The sequence below is a fragment of the Terrapene carolina genome, unplaced genomic scaffold (assembly GCF_002925995.2).
Source record: "Terrapene carolina triunguis isolate 2854851 unplaced genomic scaffold, T_m_triunguis-2.0 Scaffold120, whole genome shotgun sequence".
Taxonomy (NCBI): Eukaryota; Metazoa; Chordata; order Testudines; family Emydidae; genus Terrapene; species Terrapene triunguis.
The window spans coordinates 1,920,778-1,940,999 of record NW_020664471.1 but is presented as its reverse complement, the minus strand read 5'-3'; the positions used below and the strand labels follow the sequence as shown (position 1 = coordinate 1,940,999).

The window sequence follows — 20,222 nt, the reverse complement described above, 5'->3', positions numbered from 1 at the left end:
CCCCAGCCCTGACCCACTTCTCAGAGCCAGCACCCTGTACCTTCTCCTGCATCCCAACACTCTGCCCGAGCCCGGAACCCCTCCCAGAGCCCACACCCCGCACCCCAACACTCTGCCCCAGTCTGTTGAAAGTGAGTGAGGGTGGGGGAGAGTGAGTGACGGAGAGAGGGGGGGATGGAGTGAGTGAGGTGGGGCTTTGGAGAAGGGGCGGGGTAAATCCTGGGTTGCCCTTACATTCAAAAAGTGATCTTGGGTATAAAAAGGTTCTATACTGTTACACACACACACACACACACACACACACACACACACACAGTAATGTGTGTGCAATGTAGCAAATTACATCTGCCAGCAATGGGCAGCTGTCTGTGAACTGAGGCTTACTGTGACTTGGTTCAATGAAATGGAGGAAAAATATCAATAATTTAAAATGTTCATCTGCTTGTGTTTTCTCCCAAGCAAAAGGGAAAATGTGAAGAAGAAACAATAGTTAGTTTTTTCATGCCCAACATGGAACCGCAATAGTCAAACTATTCAGGACGATAAGAGGCACAAAGAATACAATGTAAGCTTCAGCAAGAGTCTCGTTTCTCAGAAACGTGTGGGGAGGTTACACTGTTTGTCAGGCTTATTAAAATATTGATGATGCAAAGAAGCACCCTGTGTAGCAAGCCCACCCCTGGTGGGAACATCAATTCAACAGAGTGAAGTGCTGCCAAAATTTTAACAAAAGGCTCCCTCAAAACTGTGCCACCTCAGTTGGTGAAACAAGTGATGTTTCCTAGAAAAAAATTCTTCCCATTCCTCACAAACCCCATAATCAATCAGTCCTTCCACTCCTCCCTCACCCAGATCCATCAGTCTGTGTCCAGCCTCTCAACCCAGTATGAAGCAACAGAAGGTCCTGTGGCATCTTTAAGACTAACAGAAGTATGGTTTCTCCAGCCCCAACACCTTGGGGAAGCTCCTCCTCAAGTTGGCTGACCTGTCCCGCAGCTATTCTTAAAGAGAAGGTTACTCACCCTGTGCAGTAACTGAAGTTCTTTGAGATGGGTGTCTCTGTGGGTGCTCCACTTCAGATGAATGTGCATCCCTGCACCTTCGATTGGAGAGTTTCAGCAGCAGTGCTCATCTGGGTCGTGCATGCACTATCCCCGTCTCGTGCCATTGACAGTGCCTATCTAGCACATGCGACCCGACTGCCCTCAGCTCCTTCTCTACCATAGCGCCGGAAATTGAACTCCGAAGTATGGGGGAGGAGGGTGGGTAGTGGAGCACTCACAGGGACACCTATCTCGAAGAACTTCAGTTACTGCATAGGGTGAGTAATTTTCTCTTCTTCGAGGAGTGTCCCTGTGGGTGCTCCACTTCAGGTGACTGTCAAGCAGTGCCCCTCATTGGATGGAAGGGGCTTCGGAGTTGTGTGTGTAAATGAAGAGAATACCGTAAGGCCTAGCAATGAATCCAGTCGTGAGCCCTGGTCGACTGCGTAATCCTTTGTGAAGGTGTGTGGGGCTGCTCTGCATATGTCCATGATTGGTATGTTGCTTAGGAAGGCTAACAAAGTTGAAAGGGATCTAGTGGAGTGAGTTTGGATCTCCAATGGGGGTTGCAGGTTCTTCTGTAGGTAGCAGAGGTGGATGCACCAGGAAATCCATTTAGATAGTCTCTGTTTGGAAATAGTGGAACCCTTAGAACATTCCACAGGGGAAATGAAAAGTCTCGGTGATTTTCTAAAGGGCTTAGTTCTGCCAAGGTAGAACGCTAAGGCGCGTGTGACATCTAGAGCACGTAGTACCATATCTCGTGTTCTCCCATGAGGTTTAGGGAAGAATGAGGGAAGATGGATTAGTTGGTTTATATTGAAGGATGAGGGTACCTTAGGGAGAAATTTGGGGTGAGATCTTAGAGTGACCTTGTCCTTAACACAGATGGTGTAAAGTGGGTGTGCCATGAGGGCCCCTAGCTCTCCCATTGATGTAATAGCTATTAAGAACACCACCTTCGTCGATAGGTGTGTCAGAGAGCATGTTGCTAAGGATTCGAATGGGGGCCCAGTGAGGCAGCGTAGTACTAAATTCAAATCCCAAGGTGGGATGGGGGTGTACATATTTTGGGGTAAACATTTCTGATACATTTGGTGATCAGAAGGGCAAAGATCTACATCCTGTCGACCTTGTGATGGAAAGGGGTGATAGCCACGAGATGTACCTTGACCGAGCTAAGCAACAGTCCAGAGGTCTTTAGTACCTGCATGTATTCCAGTATCAATGGTAAAGGGGTGGGGGGGGAGAAACAGCTCTGGTTTGTTTATTTTGACACCATATGTTGAATCTCTTCTATTTATGCAGGTAAATATTATGCGTGGTTATCCTTCTGCTGGTCAGTAATATGTCTTTCACCTGTTCCGAGCCAGTTAGTTAGTCACGATGGACCCATGCTCTCAGGTGAAGCCTCTCCAGGTTCGGGTGGTAAACCTGTCTGGCAGCCTGTGATAGAAGGTTTGGCAGATGTGGGACAATGTGCGGTGTGCATACGGCCACCCGCAACAGGTACGAGTACCAAGTTTGTTTGGGCCATGTGGAGGCTACCAGGATAACTTTGGCCTTGTCGGTTCATATTTTGTATATAACCCTCTATAGCAGGGGAATTGGGTGAAACGTGTATAGCAGAGGTGCATCCCATTTGAGGAAGAAGACCCCAACCCCACTCTGAAGCAGAATTGTGGGCATTTGTGGTTCTGGGATGTCATGAAAAGGTCAGTAGATGGGTGACCCAATGTTTGACTGTTTTGTAGGACAGCTCTGTTTAGTTCCCACTCATGATCCTGAGAAAAATTCTCTGCTCAGCGTGTCTGCTGTAGTGTTTTGGCCACCTGGGAGGTACGAGACTGATATGCTGACCTTGTGCCGGATACACCAGTTCCATAGTTTCCTGGCTTCAGTGCAAAGGGAGTGCAACCGTGCCCCTCCCTGCCGGTTTATATAAAACATGCAGGCAATGTTGTCCGTCATTATTCATATAGTCTCATTCTTGATCAAGGGCAGGAAGTGCAAACACATGTTGCAAATTGCTCACAGTTCCAGGAGATTTGTATGTAATCATATCTCAGAGGGAGACCATCAGCCCTGTGGTGTGGTGCTGTAGATGGGCTCCCCAGCCTATCAAGGAGGCATCAGTTGTCAGAATCCTAGAAGGTGGAGTTTGTCTGAAAGGGACTCCCACATACACATTGTAGGGTTGGGTCCACCAGTGCAGAGTCTCTTTGACCTGGGGTGGCAGCATGAGGTGTTTGCTCACACTGTGTTTGTGTGGTATGTAGATGGTCCTTAGCCAGCCCTGAATGCCATGCCTGGGGAAACGCGTGGGTCGTACTATGAATGTGGTTGCCATTAGACCATATGGCCTAATAGTTGTAGATGGGTTTGTGCCATTGTGTGCGGACTGTTCAGTACTGAGGAGATCAGAGTGGTCATAGTAAGACATCTGTTCGTCGGTAGTGATGCTTTGGCCTGCAGAGAATCTAGACGGGCCCCAATGGAGACCAGTTTCAGGATGGGTATCAGGGCTGATTTTTTCATGCTTAGTTGTAAGCCCAGTCGTGAAAAGAGGGTGATTGTCCTTTGAGTAATGCTGAGGGCATCTGCCCGGGTAGGGGCTTTTAGTAGTCAATTGTCCAGGTAGGGGAATATTATTACCCCCTGCTCGCTGAAGTGTGCCGCTACCACTGCAAGAATTTTGGAGAAGACTTGTGGTGCTGTTGAGAGACTGACTGGTAGAACTTTCTATTGGTAGTGTTCTGTTCCCAGAATGAACCTGAGGAACGTCCTGTGAGCGGGATGTATGGTTAGATGGAAATATGAATCTTGGAGGTCAAGGGCTGAAAACCAATCCCCCCGTTCCAGTGCTGGTATTATTGTTGCTAGTGTGACCATTCTGAACTGTTGGACCCTTACGAATCTGTTGAGTTTTCTGAGGTCTAGAATAGGCCTCTAGCCTTTATTTTTTTCTGGGTTAAGAAGTAGTGGGAATAAAAGCCCCTCCTTCTGTGTTGAGATGGTACTGGTTCTACAGCACCGAGATGTAGGAGGTGGTTTACTACTTACCGTAGAAGTTGTTTGTACGAGGGGTCCCTGAAGAGGGATGGGGAGGGAGGGTGCAGAGGGAGGAGGAGATGAATGGTATTGTATAGCCTATCAGGATTATTTCTAGGATCCATTTGTCTATAGCGATGGATTTCCATGCTGAATAGAAAGGGGTCAATGGTATCCAAAATGGGGAATGGTCGGTGATGGAGTCAGCAGTGATGAATGGCGGGCGCGGGGGAAGAAGGATGCTTCCCTCTGAAGCACCTGGCATTGGCCACTGTCGGAAGACAGGATAATGGGCTAGATGGACTTTGGTCTGACGCAGTATGGCCTTTCTTATGTCATTCGTGCCCTCAACCAAACTCTCAAAATTGTTGTTTCGCAGAGAATTGTTGGGACGCTGATGACTGAGGTGGAGATGGTCGATGCCTTGGGTGCCTCTGCCTCTGCCGTTGTGTACTGTATTGCCTCGGTTGTTGTGCATATGGGTGGATCTTGTGCACTGGGAAGGATGGTATTTACCATGTTTCTTTCTGGTTGCAGGTGCATATATCCCCAAGGTGCGAAGGGTTGCCCAAGAATCCTTCAGCGTGTGGAGAGCCTCATCCGTCTTTGTGGCAAATAGCTTCTGTCCATCGAAGTGGAGATCCACCACTGTGGATTGGACCTCCTTGGGGAAACCAGACAGATGGAGCCATGACGCTCAGCATATAACTATAGCGGTAGCTGTGGAGCGTGTCTGATGCATCTAAGGATGCCTGTAAGGCCATTCTATCTAGAAGATGATCCTAAGTTATATCATAGTCTTGAATTAGTCCCTTTTGTCTTCTGGGATGTAATCAATAAAGTTTGTGAATTTAGAATAATTTGAGTGGTTGTATTTAGCCATCTATGTGGCATAACTGGCAATCCGGAATTGTAGAGTGGCTGATGAGTAGACCTTGCGGCCAAGAAGGTCTAGTCGTTTCCAGGCTTTGTCGTATGGCATGGATCTGAAATGATGTTGTTACCGTGCTGACTGACTGCATCAACAGTTAAAGAGTTCGGTGTGGGATGAGAAAATAAAATGTCCACCCCCTTTGAGGGGACGTAGTACTTTTTATCCCCTCTCTGACAGGTGGGCGGAATTGTCGCTGGAGTCTGCCATACATCTTTGGCTGGTTCCCTCAGAGCGACATTTATAGGAAGTGCTATTTTTGATGCAGATGAGGTGTGTAGAATAGCCAGTAGTTTATGTTGGGACTCTGGGACATCCTCTAGAGGAATCTCTAGGGAATCTGTGATTCTTTTGAACAGCTCATGTAAGTGTTTGAAATCATCAGCAGCTGTGGGTGATGGAAGCATTACAGCCTCATCTGTGGAAGAAGAGAAAAAGTTGGCTGTAGGTTCCTGTTCCAGGGCCATCTCCTGTTCCTCGAAGCTCTCCTCAGGGGGCTCTAATGGTGCCACCACTCAGGGTGGTGGAGGAGACTTAGTCGTCTCCCTATAGGAACTCAGGGGCCTGGGGTATTGTCCCCCGTATGCTCCCCAGGGATCCCAGTAAGGCCACTGTGTGGGAAAGGGCATACGTGGTGGTAACCATGGGTGTCCATACCAGCACTGGGTCCCTATCCTGTGAAACGATTCAGTATGTACAGGTGGGCCTAAGGGTGTAGTAGTTGAATGGGAGAGGAATGGTGTGAGGAAAAGGTACCCTCCTCCACCTCCTCAATATCTTCCTCTTCACTACAAAACGGAGGAGCAAGTGGTGAAGCAGGTTGGCTTGGTACCATGCGTACTGGAGAGACATTGGTGCCAGAAATTGGAGATTCTGGCGTCGATTAGACAAGCAGATCCTTGTGATGTAGGAAATAGTGCAATGTCAGTGGCTTCAGCACCGAAGTGGTTGGTGCTGATGATACTGCTGCAGATGCGGGTGTTGGTGCCGACCTCTGAGCGCTCTGCGCTAATGGAACAGGTGGTGGCGCCATAGGCTATGGGGTGCACCTCAGTGCCGCATCCGAATCCATTGGTGCCATAATGGAGGAGGTGGGCATTTGTTTGCCTCTCAATTCCGAGTCTGCCCACTTGGGGTCAGTGGTTGTCACGGTATGTGCGGTAGATCACAGTCCCTCCTATGTACTCAGTCACTGTGCGGTCGGTACTGAGGATACGGAATGACCCAAAGACTGCTTCTTTTTTGCTAGGTCTTTCAGGTGATAAGTTGATGCTCTTTTCCTTGAAGCCTCTTTGGAGGAATGAGCCTTCTTGTGTAGGGAAGATAAAGTCTCTGGAGATCTTTGTCCAGAGGGAGTCTGCTGGCTAGGATCAGATGCCGGGCGTAGAGACTTCTCCATGAGTATAAGTTTGAGACACAGATCTCTGTCCTTTCTGGCTCGAGCCTTTAAGTTGCTATAGTGAGAGCCTTTCGGAGGTATGCGTGTCTCATCTAAGCAGTAGACACACAGAGTGTCCACCCAATATGGGGATCGCTTCCTGCATGGAAAGGCAACACTTGAAGCCCAGCGAACCGGGCATGCGGGAACTCTGACGGTTCAGCCCTAAGGATGAACAGTAACTATTCTAAAGGGTAGAAAAGAAAGGTATTAATTTTTTTTCAAATAGAAAATAAACAGGGAAAGGAAGGATAAGTAACTAACTAATCCATTAACTAATTCTAAGAACAAACTATTCTGAGCACTAAGAAACTGTTTTCGCACTGCTAGGAGCTCCGTCTCCGGCTGAGGACAGTTGAGAAGGAACTGAGGGGGGTCAGGTTGCATGTGCTACATAGGTACTGTCAATGGTGCAAGACGGGGATAGTGCATGCACGACCCAGACAAGCACTGCTGCTGAAACTCTCCAGTCGAAGGGGCGTACATTCACCTGAAGTGGAGCACCCACAGGGACACTCCTCGAAGCAGCAGCAGTGAGGGGCTCTGCTGGTAGCAGGAGTGGCAGGTGGGCTCTTGGAGATGGAGTAGGGGAGTGTTTCCTTCTGGTGTCAGACTGGGTCAACAGTTGAGGAATGAGTCCCCTTTGGACACAGAGGTGGGTGGGTCTCCCCTTACTGCTAGTGGTCTTGCCTAACTGGTATGGGAGTGGTTTTCCTCAGTCACTAATCATTTGCCATTCTGTCCCAGGGAACTCTTACCTCTGATGATATCAGATGTCTCCATTGGGAGACACCCAGCAGTTCTGCTCCTGTCTTTTTCTGCTTGTCTTTCCATTGGATGCAGTGTTCATCTGCTTGCCTATTGAGAGGCGTTTCCCTTTAGTTCAGAGAATCTCTCTGTGCACACACTCCACAATGAGGCGCAAGTGTCTCACAGCACACACCTTCCCAATGGGGGCAGGGTTGTGAATTTCTGGTGTTTGTGCAGCAAGTAGCCTTTTTGTGACTTCCTCTTACATTCCTGACCTAGCTTTCATTCCTATGAAGCTGCTTCTTGCTGTGCAGGGAATGGAGGGATGAGAGCTTGCCCTGCAGCACAGACTGTAGGATAAAATGGTTCTAATGTATCCTAACCTTTCTGCTCAGTTGGTTAGAAAACTTAAAAAGTGCTCCCCCTCCTCGCATTTAAGGCAATACAAAAGTACAATCTGTCATCTGACAAGCCGTGGAATACACTTCCAACCATTAATCAGGTGTCCAGCTATATTTAATACTATTCCTTTTTATTAAAAGGCATGTGAGGGGATGCCTTTCTTTTAGATTATTTCCTCAGACATGTATCTGTAACAGGAGAGCAGATGCCAAGGCCCTGCACAGGATTGCAGTGCTCCTCTGTTGGGTCATCCTGCCATCAGGTGTCTGATTCCTACTTAAAGATGTGGTGTAATTACTAGTGAATCATAGTGACAGATGCATTTTGTCATATCCAACCAGGACACAAAAGGAGCGGAAATGTCGCTCTAAGAGGCAGAGGGAACTAGGGTCAGGGATGGAGAAGGTGTTAAAGGGAAATCCTAGGGCAGCCAAGTTTTGAAAGGAAGTTTAGACTGAAGTTTATTTTTATCTAAGACACCAAGTAAAGCCAAAGCCCAGAAAGGGCACATGTTTGATCTAAATACAGGGTGTATTCTTTCTGTCCACACCTGCTTACAGCTGTTTATTAGTGATGCTGCTACGTGTTGACACTAATCTTTGCTTGTATTAAGATGGTAACGGTATATTATCACATGTATTTTCTCAGTCTACTATAGGTGTTGCTATAAACACTACAAATACAGAACTACTAGCTGCAGGAAGCACAATTTGGAAAATAGTTTTTAACATTAACGTGACTAGGAGTTATCACAATTGCCCCAGGCAGCAATGGGACAATAGATCTTTGTAGTTTAACCAATTATAAACACTTTCTGCATGAGTCCACATGATAATATCCCACCACAGTGTAAATCAAACTCTGTAGAACACAGTCTGTTCTTCCACTAGTCATAATAGAATTGGTACAGGATGTACCAAAATGTGTCATGGTGGGTAAAGCAGGGGACTGGGAGCAGGAAACTTTGGTTCTATGCCTCATAGTGAAATTGAAACTTGCTGTGTGACCTGGAGAAGTCACAACCTCTCTCTCTTTCAGTTTCTCCCATTTATAAAATAGGCATAACAATTTATTCACCTTTGTGAAGAGCTTTGAGATCCTTGGATGACAAATGCTAAATTCAGGGATCTCAAAATGCTGGGTAATACAGTTTTGGCCAATGCATGGGTTATTGCAATTAGCTCTGAAAGGTAATTTGGCAGGGGCTTCAGAATTCTGTCAAGCAATCCTCTCGGTTAACTCCAAGGTGATACTGATGGCCTCTAGAGGATCACCCTGGTCAGAAAGAAGCATTAGTCCAGGAGTTTCGGGAAGCAAAAAAAAGAGAAATTTAGTGTGAGGAAAGTCCCAGAACTACTGTAACCACCAAAACATTAACTCATGATATATCCAAGGTTATTTCTCCATTTAATGTCTTTGTATATTAAGAGGATAAACAGGAATGGTGAAAAATCCAGACAAATTGTTTCCTCTTTCTGAAATATAACATTACATGGAATTCACTAGCTTTCTGAACTACCCTTCATGGATGCAAATCTATAGTAAAACAAGGTCCAGGAATAAAATATAAAGGTCACTTCCAAATCATGTTGTGACTGTCAAAAGCAAATTACAGTTTTGACTGTTACTGATAAAGAACATCACAAAGCTTTTATGTTAACTGGATAGGACTGTTCCCAAATGACATCACAACTAAAAGCTTTCCATGATTACTTCTCTCACTTATTCCACTGCATTTGTCATTGGATTAAATGCAACGAACGCCCCTCACCCCCAGGTAGAAGGTATTCACTGAAATCTTGTAAACCAATGAACTGCTAGCTACAGCCTTCACTGCCACTAGCAGCTTCACAGGACTTGCTGGTTGATGATTGAGTTAAAATGGAAGCAGGCAGAGGAAATCAAAGCCTAATAAGACATCTTTAGACTACATCACAGGTAGCAGCAGCAAAGCCAATGACTGTTCTTTGGAGCTTAGACTCTGTCCCATTTCCCTGCTGTTCTTTCACAGCTGTTTCAATGCTGTTCTTTGAGCATGACCTATATTGTCATTGGTAGCCTAAGCTACTTTAACAAGTGTGTGACGGAAGTTGACAATGATTTTACATTCTTTCATCAAGATAATAACTCACCATAACTAATACCTCATCTGCTACTGCTGGGTGACAGTGAAACCCTGAAGAGCAATTAATGAATTGCATGTATCTCACTTGCAAAAGGACTGTACAAGCCACAGTTATGTGATGGTAGAGAGTCTGACACCATGATTTATTAAATTTCTGAGTAGCCAAAAAAAGAGGAAGTTTTTGGAGATTAGAGGTGATGATTATTTATATATTTCTCGTCTTTATAAAATGTTACCTTAGTAAGACAAGAGCTACATCTGCTGTTATCTCATTAAATGAATTTGTCTTCAAGGTTTTTAAAAAGAATCAAGAAAAAAATGTATCCTAAAAGGATACATAAGCCTGCATTTTCAACACAAAGATAGTACTTAGGGCATTTTACAGCAAATGGTCTAATTTGTTATGAAATTATGTGAGGAGAAGTTTTCTTGGAGTTTCTGATGTCAACTGTGAGAACCAATCATGAAAAAAATGTTATTACACTGTGTGTTTATTTTATGGATAATAGGGAAGGGGCTGACCAGAGGTGAAGATGTTTGGGACGGTGATAGAAAGGGCCCCAGGCCCATGAAATAATTTTTAGAATGCTACCCACATAGGGCCCCTTGCTCGTGTTGAGGAGTGAAATATGAGTGAAGAACTAATTTCAAATTACTCCTGTAAGTCCTACTCAACATGAGTGTAAAGTTGCCGAATCAAGCCCATTGTGTTTTTTCCACTGGGAAAAATATAAGTGGTGTTAGATTAAAAAAAAAAAAAGTGTGTGAAAATGGAGGAAAAACCTACTTTTCACACATACTTGCGACTGGAAAACATTTCCCAGAGTTCAAATGGACGAACAGTAAATGTTTTGCAAAACTGTTAATCAAAATTCTATTTGAAAATGTTATTGAAATTGTTAATGACATTTTTCATTTAGCCAAAATTGCTGCATGAGCACTTTTTGGGCATGGGGATAAATGGAAAATGGTGGTAAGCACTTTCAATTAAAAGTTTGAAAAAATCCATTTTGTTGTTGTTGCAATTTTTGTAAAGGCTTTACCAAGGTTTTTGTTTTGTTGGTTGGTTTTAGTTGTTTTTAAAGAAAAAAACATTTAGAATCAAAATATTTCAACCAGTTCTAATCAAAACTCAATAGACCTTGTACAGAATCCTAGTCCTCCTCAAAAGGGAGGCTTTTAACTTAAGTGGGATCAGGATTTGCCTGTTATTCTTGCATCTTTTTTTTCAATTATTGTCAAATATTCGGCTTTCTCTTGTTTTAAAATAAACTAGGAAATATCTGACTGAATAAATCCTGCCCTCACAATGTGCATTCCTAATTCAGTTTTCAGAAATCAGCCAGATGGTATCAAATAATTCAGAGTGACACACAGGGGGGGTACCATTAAAAGCAGCATTTCATATGCTCCAGGTACTCATGATGACACAGAACAGGAAATATTCTACTGCAAATGCTTTGGGACAGCTAAGTGCTGATTTTTTTAATGCTACTTGCAGTATAAAAGCATCCCATGATGAGATACAATTCATAGAATTTATAAAAAACCATAATTCAGAAGGCCATCAACAGCTGGTTCTCCCCCCCATCAATTTCTTCTGGTGGTGAAGAGCTGCATCTATTAAAACAGTTATTGCTTCCCAGATGATTAACATTGCAGGTAGGTTTCAATCATTTCAATTGTCTCAAATATTTTTTCTTTGGGAAAACAGCCCCTGCCTCTGCATAGCATCAACTAACTATTTCTAGGGGACAATTCTACAGGTGCTAAACTAATGTCTAAACGTATGAAACACTGCTTAGCATTACACATGATCTATACTACACACAGTGATGAATGCTGCAGATTAAAACATAAAAGTACAGGAATGACCATTTCAGATCATTTATATAAAGATTTCATTATCTGACTGCACTGTTCATACAGTCAGTTATGGACAATATTCGTGTTAAAATGAATCTTCCACATAATACAACCAACTTTAATACTGATCCAGAACACAAGCTTATTAACGCTACAGCACGAATGTGTGTATATATTCAAACTATGTAAAGTATATCATTAGAATTTGCAACCAGCTCCTCTATAATGTAAACTAGGACCTAAGGCTGAAAAATATACAACATTTTAAAATCATGATCAAAAGAGCCTTAGAACTGAAAAAGTTTGGGAAATTGCTCTTTCAGCTGACTTCTTTGAAAGGCAAAGGAGTTATTCTTGACTCAAAATTAGGAAAGCTTCCAACTGTACTGAAAAATAATTGTATGCTTATTCATACAAGTTTCACTCATACTTCAGACTCTCTCTAGCACACAGCCTGAGTGACCGGGCTTTGAGTTAACGAGATCCGTGGAGTTTCAGGAGAGGAGGTGAAAGAAATCCAACCCCGAGGGCATGGAGTAGCACCGGATTGAGTTCTATGACTATTTATTGTATGTGTGGGTGGATATGTACTACTACCTTATACTTCCCATCACACATTCAAGCAAGGGTCTCAAAGTGATTTGCACACAAACCTCTGATCTAGGAAGGATTACTATACCCATTTACAGGTGGGGAGAAAGAGGCCCAGAGAAGTTAAATGACTTGCCCACGGCCACGCAAAGTCTGTGACAGAGCCAGGAGCACAACACAGGGCATTATTTGTGAGGAAATATTGGAAGAAGTAAACATATATATAGTTCAACTGAGGGTGAAATGACAGGGAACGTAATAGTATACAAATATTTGAAGGTTTTTAACAACAAGGTGGGAAAGGAGGAATTTTGTTTAGTGGAAAAGGGAGGATTTATTTGTTTAAAATGGAGCCAGAAAAAATCTGGACAGCTTCTATCAATTACATCAACAAATACTATACAATAACAAACATTAGGACCCTCCAGATTCCCCCATAAAATGAAGATTGTCCCATCATAGCCTTTCATCCACTCAGTTCTCTTCATCAGAAAGAACCAGCCTGGGAGATCATATAGATCTTGTGGCATGAACTGAAGGTTGGCAAGTTCAGGCTGTCACAGGGGAGAAGCCCCCTCACATTTAAACCAAGAGACTGTTAGCTCAAGTATCTTACCCAAACCCAGCTTCCATAGTGTCCCATGAGAGGGGTAGTCACTCTAGCTAGAAGTGACAGAAGGTGAAATTTAGGCTAAATATCAGGAAAAGTTTCCTGGCAGTGTGATTGATTAATCTGTGGAATAGATTCCCAAGAGAACCGGTGGGAACCCCAATCAAATGGCACAATTAAAAAACAAATGGAGCGAAACACTAGCAGTTCCACACTGGCAGGGAGATGGATGGTTAGGTCTTTTCCATCATTGCATTCTTTTATGACATGATCTCCCATTCTGAGTCCTGAGCTTTAAGGCACTAGCTCATGCCTGCTCTACTTATATGTTGACCGTATTCTGTACCATACTTTTCTGCCTGGTAACTCTTCAGTATAATTTGTATCTACATCTAGTTTTCTAAATCTATGCTTTCTCGTTTTCTCCCTATACCTCGGACACAAATTTGTAATCGGGAAAACTCCTCACCCCTCCCGTCTAGACCTTCCAAGCATTTATAATGAGTTTATTTGGCAACATTAAAATGCTGAACCATTCCACCTGTGAACTGTGTTGTTCTACTGCATTCAAAACCAGTTGTTTAATTTCCCATCCAAGCTAAAATGCCTAATGTTTAAATAGCACAGTAAAGTATTCAAAGCACGGCGCACTAACGAGACCAATTTAGTAAAACATGAATGAGAGTTCTCTATCACATGAAGAATAAACAAAGGAATAACACCATTTATGGCTGCATCTGAGTGGAAGGAGACAATATACCTTGCCCCGATACAGTGGGAATAAATACTGGGTATGAAGCATGCACACAACCAGAGAGCAAATATTTAAAAACAGAAAGGACGGGAACCATTCAACCAACTATCCTAATGTCAGCTATCCAAGAATTGAATGCTAGCAAATGTTGTTAAAGATCTAGGGCCAGAAAGTGCCTTATCACAAAAAAGCCTAAGGGGAGGGACGAGACAGAGTGGCTGGGAACTGTGCAAGCGTCTCCCCATGAATTTTCCTCTGCACTGTTCCTTTAAAGAGAAAAAGTTCTAGACTCCTGATGGGAGCATGAAACCAACAGTGTCAGAAAATTTGTGGGGGAAAGGCAGGCTTCTTCCCTGGAGATCGTGGGTTCCTCCAAGGTTTACCCATGGAACTTCTGCCTCTTTTAGCATGGCCCCCTTAGGAGCTATACTGCCACTGGCTGAGCCCATGTCCCCAATGCCTTTGCCTCACCCCCCTCTCTGAGGGTTCAGAAGGGGAGCTAATGTTGCTTTGAGCAGCTTTAATTCTGCCATATTTTTCCACCAGGATACAAACGCAACTGTAGCTGGGACTCAGTGAAACAACTCTGGGCCCCAATGCTCCTGCTGCATGATATGAGTAACTGTCTGCAATGACAGACTAGAGCTTCTGGAAGGTCATGGTCACAGGAAGAGCAGGTTCCTTGCCCTCCCCAGACTGACAGCTCTATTCCAGACAGACTCTTACAGGGCTTGCAGACCTTTCAGGAGATCACTTTCCTAGCTTCCTATTAACAAGGAGTCTGCACCCCAGCGGTGGAGACCCCTAGTGGGGAAATGGTGTCTTTTTTGACAATCAAAAATTGCTGTTTAATTGCCAGGAACTTTCATAATGTACAAATATATTTAGAGGGCACATACAGTAGCTACCCTTCACCCAGTTAAGCACTTTGACATTCCCTGATGAAAGGTGCTAGTGGAGCACAAAGTACTATTATAATATTTATATTTTGAAAGTTATCACAAGGATAATTCACATAAAATTCTGTTTTCTGGCTGTGATTTCTTTTCAGAAAAAAAATACAGAGAAATGTTAGAAAGCCACAACCTAATGAGAATTTCCTATATAAATTGGACACAGGTATTTAAACGGTGATGACATCACAGTAATTCATGGATTATGTATGAAAACAAATATTTAAAATTCCAATTTCTGAAAAGTCACTTTCTGATGGATCTGATGCATGAGCACTATAAAATATCATCCCTTCAATAAACCCCCAGAAATGTATATTCTTTGTGTTATTTATGATTGCTCCTCTGATTGCAATCAGCTTTCTTTCAAGTAAAAAACTAACTAAATAAATAAGAATACAGCCTGCTAACCTAGAATCAGTTGAATCTTACTTCCACTATCAATCAGCGTAGTTTTTCCACTGACTGCAACCCAATTAAAATCCAATTAGCTCTGTAATTTGATGGAAATTGCTATCACAGAATTCATTTCTGTAATAAATGCATCATAGAAGAACCTGACATGGAAGGAAGGATGTTTTGTGGTTAAAGATGGTCTTGTAACACAGGCCTGGGAATCCGGAGCATAATCCAAGCCCATTAGAGTCAGTGGAAGGATCCACAGCTTTGGACCAGACATCTGATTCTCAAATTGCTGATGTAAAAGTTCTACCACAATCTCTTACCCTTCACCACAATATTTTTAAACAACCATAACTATGGCTATTTCATCCCACAGAGTCAAGAGTATTGACTCTTCAGAGGATCTCTATATTGAGAGAGCTTTATTAAAGCCACAACATTTAAGGACCAATATCCAGATGATCTTAACTGCAACCATATAAGAACGGATGTTAGTTAACAGTTGTGTAGCCTTGCATTTCCCCTTGTCCTATAGGAAGCAAATGTCTGTGACAGAAACTCAGTACCATTCAGTGGAATTCATCCTGTAAGGTAAGGATTCCCTGAAAAACAAATAGAATTTACATCTCCAGGAGTTGGCTTGTTAATTTTGTAATAATAATTTGTCATTGTTGCTTTGATTTTGTGTCAAAAATGGGGATAATACTTCCTTACCTTATAGCATACTAGGCTCCGAAATTAATTGATATTTGTAAAGGGTGCAAATGGATGGAATGAGTTATTGATGTGTGAAGTATTATAAATTTCAACATGCCTAGAGTAGATCCAGAGTGCCAAGAATTAGCCAGCTGGGGTTAAATTCTACTTTCACACTGTCATCATTTTACAAAAAGGCTGAAAAAGAGTTCTGCTGTGTATTCAGCTATAATTAGCTAGAAGTTTTGTGGCACTTGATAGTTACCATGGAGAATTTCTTAGGAACAAAAAAGTCTACCAAAAATACATGTTAGGTGATTATGTACCACTTTCTATTAAAATATTCTTTTAAAAAATAGCTCCAGTGGACTCCAATTATTCACAATTTCATATTCTTCTCTCTTCTACACTGCATCATGGAATCATATTAATTGAACTATATGTACTACCATTTTAATAAAATTCCACAGCAGTGGTTCACTGAGATTACATAGTGTCACGTATCAGGGGGTAGCCGTGTTAGTCTGTGTCCACAAAAACAACAAGGAGTCTGGTGGCACCTTAAAGACTAACAGATTTATTGGGGTATAAGCTTTTGTGGATAAAAAACCACTTATCCAAACTACTTCTTCAGAAGTGGTTTTTTACCCACAAAAGCTTATGCCCCAATAAATTTGTTAGTCTTTAAGGTGCCACCAGACTCCTTGTTGAGATTACATAGGGAAATAAAAATGGTATATTGGTTTTTATAATTGGTTTTATAAGACACAGTAAGTCTTGGATTTAAAACACACAAGAAGAATTGGAAAAAAAAACCTGAACCGGGGGAGGAGGGGAGGGGAAAGGAGGAAGAGAGAGAACAAACAAATCAATTAAGTCAGCAAAGTACTTCCAAAATGTATTTGTAGCTAGAAGAAACAACTCCTGATAAAATCGTTCATGCTTATATTATATTGCTATTGCAACTGCAGAATTACAAACTTGCAAAGGTTTTTCTTCCATATATCAGATTTCATGCCTTTTCCTCAGTCTCTCATAACTGATTAAATAATGCCCCCTCCTTTTTTAATTATGCTGCCACACTAAAGCAGCAGAAATCAGTGAATGTCATTTATCAACAGTGCAAAAACAATGAGCAACTGATCACAACAGCATGGCAACTTACAAGTATTTTTCTGAGATTACTTCTTATAAATTAAAATAAAGGACTTTTGACATACCCACATCTGATTATGCACCTACAGATGTGACTTTTTGACTCTAGCAATGTCACTGATCAACCTACACCTTTATGAAAGAGCAAGAGAAACGGCAAAATTCAAACCAGTTACAGGGACAGTCTTTAGAAGTGATTATTTGTAGAATCCATATGTTAAAAATGAAGCTCCTTACCCTTTTTCTCAAGTTGTAGGTTAAGATGAGGTTCCTGGAGAAGGAGTGAGAAAAGGCTGTATAGAACTCCAGCACTTTCTGTAAGGCATCCCTTTTAATCACATGAAGGTCACAGTAAGTCAAGGCTCTTACATTAGCACAGGACTGAGCAAGGGTAGCTTCTTTCCAGAACACATCGCCAAAAACATCTCCTTTGCCTAGAGAAAAACAGGCGTCAAAAGTATCATTATTGCAAGGTAAGGACTTAAACAATGGTCACCAAAAGCTGAAATGGCCTAATCGGTCACTCATTGCAAGCCAACGTACCATTGTATGGCACAATATAAATATTCTGAGCTCCAAATTTCAACCCAGCACCTCTGCTTTATTGCAGCCTCATTTCTTGTAAGTGATAATTTTTTTTAATTTGCCATTTTTTCATTTTCTGTGTTAAATTATGGGAGTTCAGCAAAAACTCCCTAAAAACCAAGCCACAATCATACTAATGTCATGAGACAATTTCCTTTGTACCCATCCCATACATACATCACACAAGAATACTAAAGATCAGTAAGTTATTAGTTTTCCCATTATATCTTACACAACACTTTTTAGACACCGATTATGACAACAGTGTTAGGCCTGACAAGAGAAATGAACCAGCAAATGGGCCTCTTTGCCACAGAGGGTTAAGAATGAAGAAATATGTAAGAGATCAAGAAAACTTCACCACCAAACCAGAATTTCTGTGCGATTCCATGAGCTTTCCTTCCGCTTCCTTCTTTTCCACTAAAGTATAAATGTTTTCCTCTTGAGTGGATGACACTGGCCGTCTGGTACATTAATCCATATGTACTAACAAACTGTATTTTATAAGCTTTGCTACATTCTTCTGTAAAATCCAGTTTGGTACCTTGTAACATATGAACCAATTTTATCTCTGAACTCTATGGAGGAATGTCAGCTATATTTCACGCGTCAGTATGTATTGAACCCATCCTTATAAGCTCCAATTCGACCTATTCTGTAGGCACAATTTGTTTTCCCCAGGGCTAGCGTCAGAGACATTAGTAAAGGTACCATGTCGGTTAGTTCCCTCTCCTTCTACTCCCCTTACAGAGAACCATGCACGTTATTAAAACTGGACATTTATGTGCCAAGCGCAGTATAAATTTACCATCTCATATTCTAACAATAGGGAATCTGCAAATATCATGGTAACGCTAAATACCCTGCTGCAGTAAATAGCTTTATCATCATTATTAATAATAATAGTGCTCATTGTTTAAATGACATTTTTCTGTCTTAAATATTTGCTTTCTGGATCAAATTGCATAGATCAAGATTAATGATTAAAACATGGTCCCAAGCCTCATAAGAAGCTAGCATCCACTCACTTAACACAGGCCCTCTCCCAGAAGGCATTCACTCACCACAGTCATTGAAGTTTACTGATTTTTATGCATCATAAGAAATATGCGTTTTACTGGATAAAAGGGGGTTGTTGACCTTTGTAATAAATATGCCTTGAATCCAGAATTTGCCATGCAATTAGCTGGACAACTGTTTCAAATTAATGCCATGTGACGCTACCAAGTATGCAAGTGTGCTGTCATTGACAGGATGTCTGCCTCGTAGCCTGAGCAAAATGAGGAATTCTTGAAGGTTAAATCCCAGCTCTGCTCCTAAATCTCGTTGGCTCTAAGCAAGTTTCTTAACCTCCTAGGCAAATTTCCTCATTTGTAACATTGAGCTAGTTTACTTACTTACCTACCTCATGGAGGCAGGAAGGTTAATTTGTAAGCAAAAGTATTATATATACAGGCTGAGTGTCATTATCATAATGGCACATCCCAGGGAATTTCCCTCTCTCTCTTTTTTTTTTTTTTTTTTTGGAATGATGGGCTAGATCTTCAGCTGATCTATATAACAGACATGGCTCCATTGAAGTTGATGGACTTATGCCAATTCACATCAGCCAAGGATGTGGTCCAACATCTCTAAAATATCCAGGTTTGATTTTTCAAATAATTCCTTGTGCAAGCTCCACACTGCTGTATTTCTGTCAAGAGCATGTTTTTTTTTTAAATGTTCCTTTCCTGCCATTTACAAAGCCCTACCTGTGGCTGTCAGCTTCAAAACAAAGTGAAGATGGGGGCGGGGGAGAGAGAGAATGGGAGGAAATTTATGACCAACTTTGAAAAAAATTGTCAAAAGAGAAGGATGGGGAAAACTCCCATGGCAGCAGAAACTTATTTACACATCAGGTCAGAACAATCACTTTCCTACTCACAACAAAGAACCTAACACTTTCAACATCCACATACCTCCTCTTCTCATGCTCTCAATAAAGCAAGGTGATCAGTAAAAATGGGCAAGACTAAGTGGCTGAATTTTGTGCCAAATATCTATAATTTGAAAAGTAAAGTAAAGCAAACAGAGAGGGAGCAAAATGGATTCGAAAGCTCTTTGGTGAAGAAGTGTCCAAGGGTAGCAGAGGGAAAACATAGACTAGGGTCTCTCTTCATCTATGCCCCTACCGCCACCTCGACTCCTGAGGAAGAGAATCTAGAGAATAAATTCAGAAGCGTGTCACAGGGTGTTCTCCCTCAGAACCGCTCTCCCACTGCATTCCAGACACACGCAGGGACATAATCCTTCAGTCACTCCTAAAGCAGATGATTTAAGCTTTTACCATCAATCATTTATATACCTCCTGAGGATTGTGGGCTGGGGCCCGCTTCCACTTTCAGCTCACTGCCGCTCTGTGGAAAACCAAATAATTCATTGCTTGGTTTTTGTTTTAAAGTTTATGTAGACTCTGAAAAGTGATTCAGTAAAACTGACACGACAGTATGCCATATTTATTTTCTTCCAGTGACTCCATATCAAATCTGCTGCTCAGTTTACAAGTCAAAAGATGATTTTTTCCAACTGTCTGCACAGCATGCTCAACCTGTGTTTTTTCTGCCTCTCAAACGCAGCATCAGTAATGAAGATGCTGTCATTGGAACTTTACTGATTATTTTGTTGCTATTGTGGTAGAGAGAACAGAATTCAGCTCACCATAGCTATATTGCCCTGAAGTGCTAATAAAAGTAAAACTTGGTTTGCTCAGTAATGCAAGCAGACATTATTCAAACTAGTGCAGGCAGTAGATTCAGTAGCTGAGTAAGAGAGTAACGTATCTAGGACTCATGCTGCAAATTTTGAATCTAGGTCTAAATTTACAACTCCAC

General features: G+C 42.2%; 1 protein-coding gene across 1 annotated transcript in view; it reads right to left on the bottom strand.

The window, feature by feature from the left end:
* KCNH1 (potassium voltage-gated channel subfamily H member 1) overlaps positions 1 to 20,222 on the bottom strand; it is a 324,526-nt gene that overhangs the window by 99,246 nt on the left and 205,058 nt on the right. Inside the window, exon 10 of the mRNA XM_026652552.1 lies at positions 17,005 to 17,201. Coding sequence (XP_026508337.1) covers positions 17,005 to 17,201 — 197 coding nt within the window. The remainder of the gene's footprint in view (positions 1 to 17,004; positions 17,202 to 20,222) is intronic.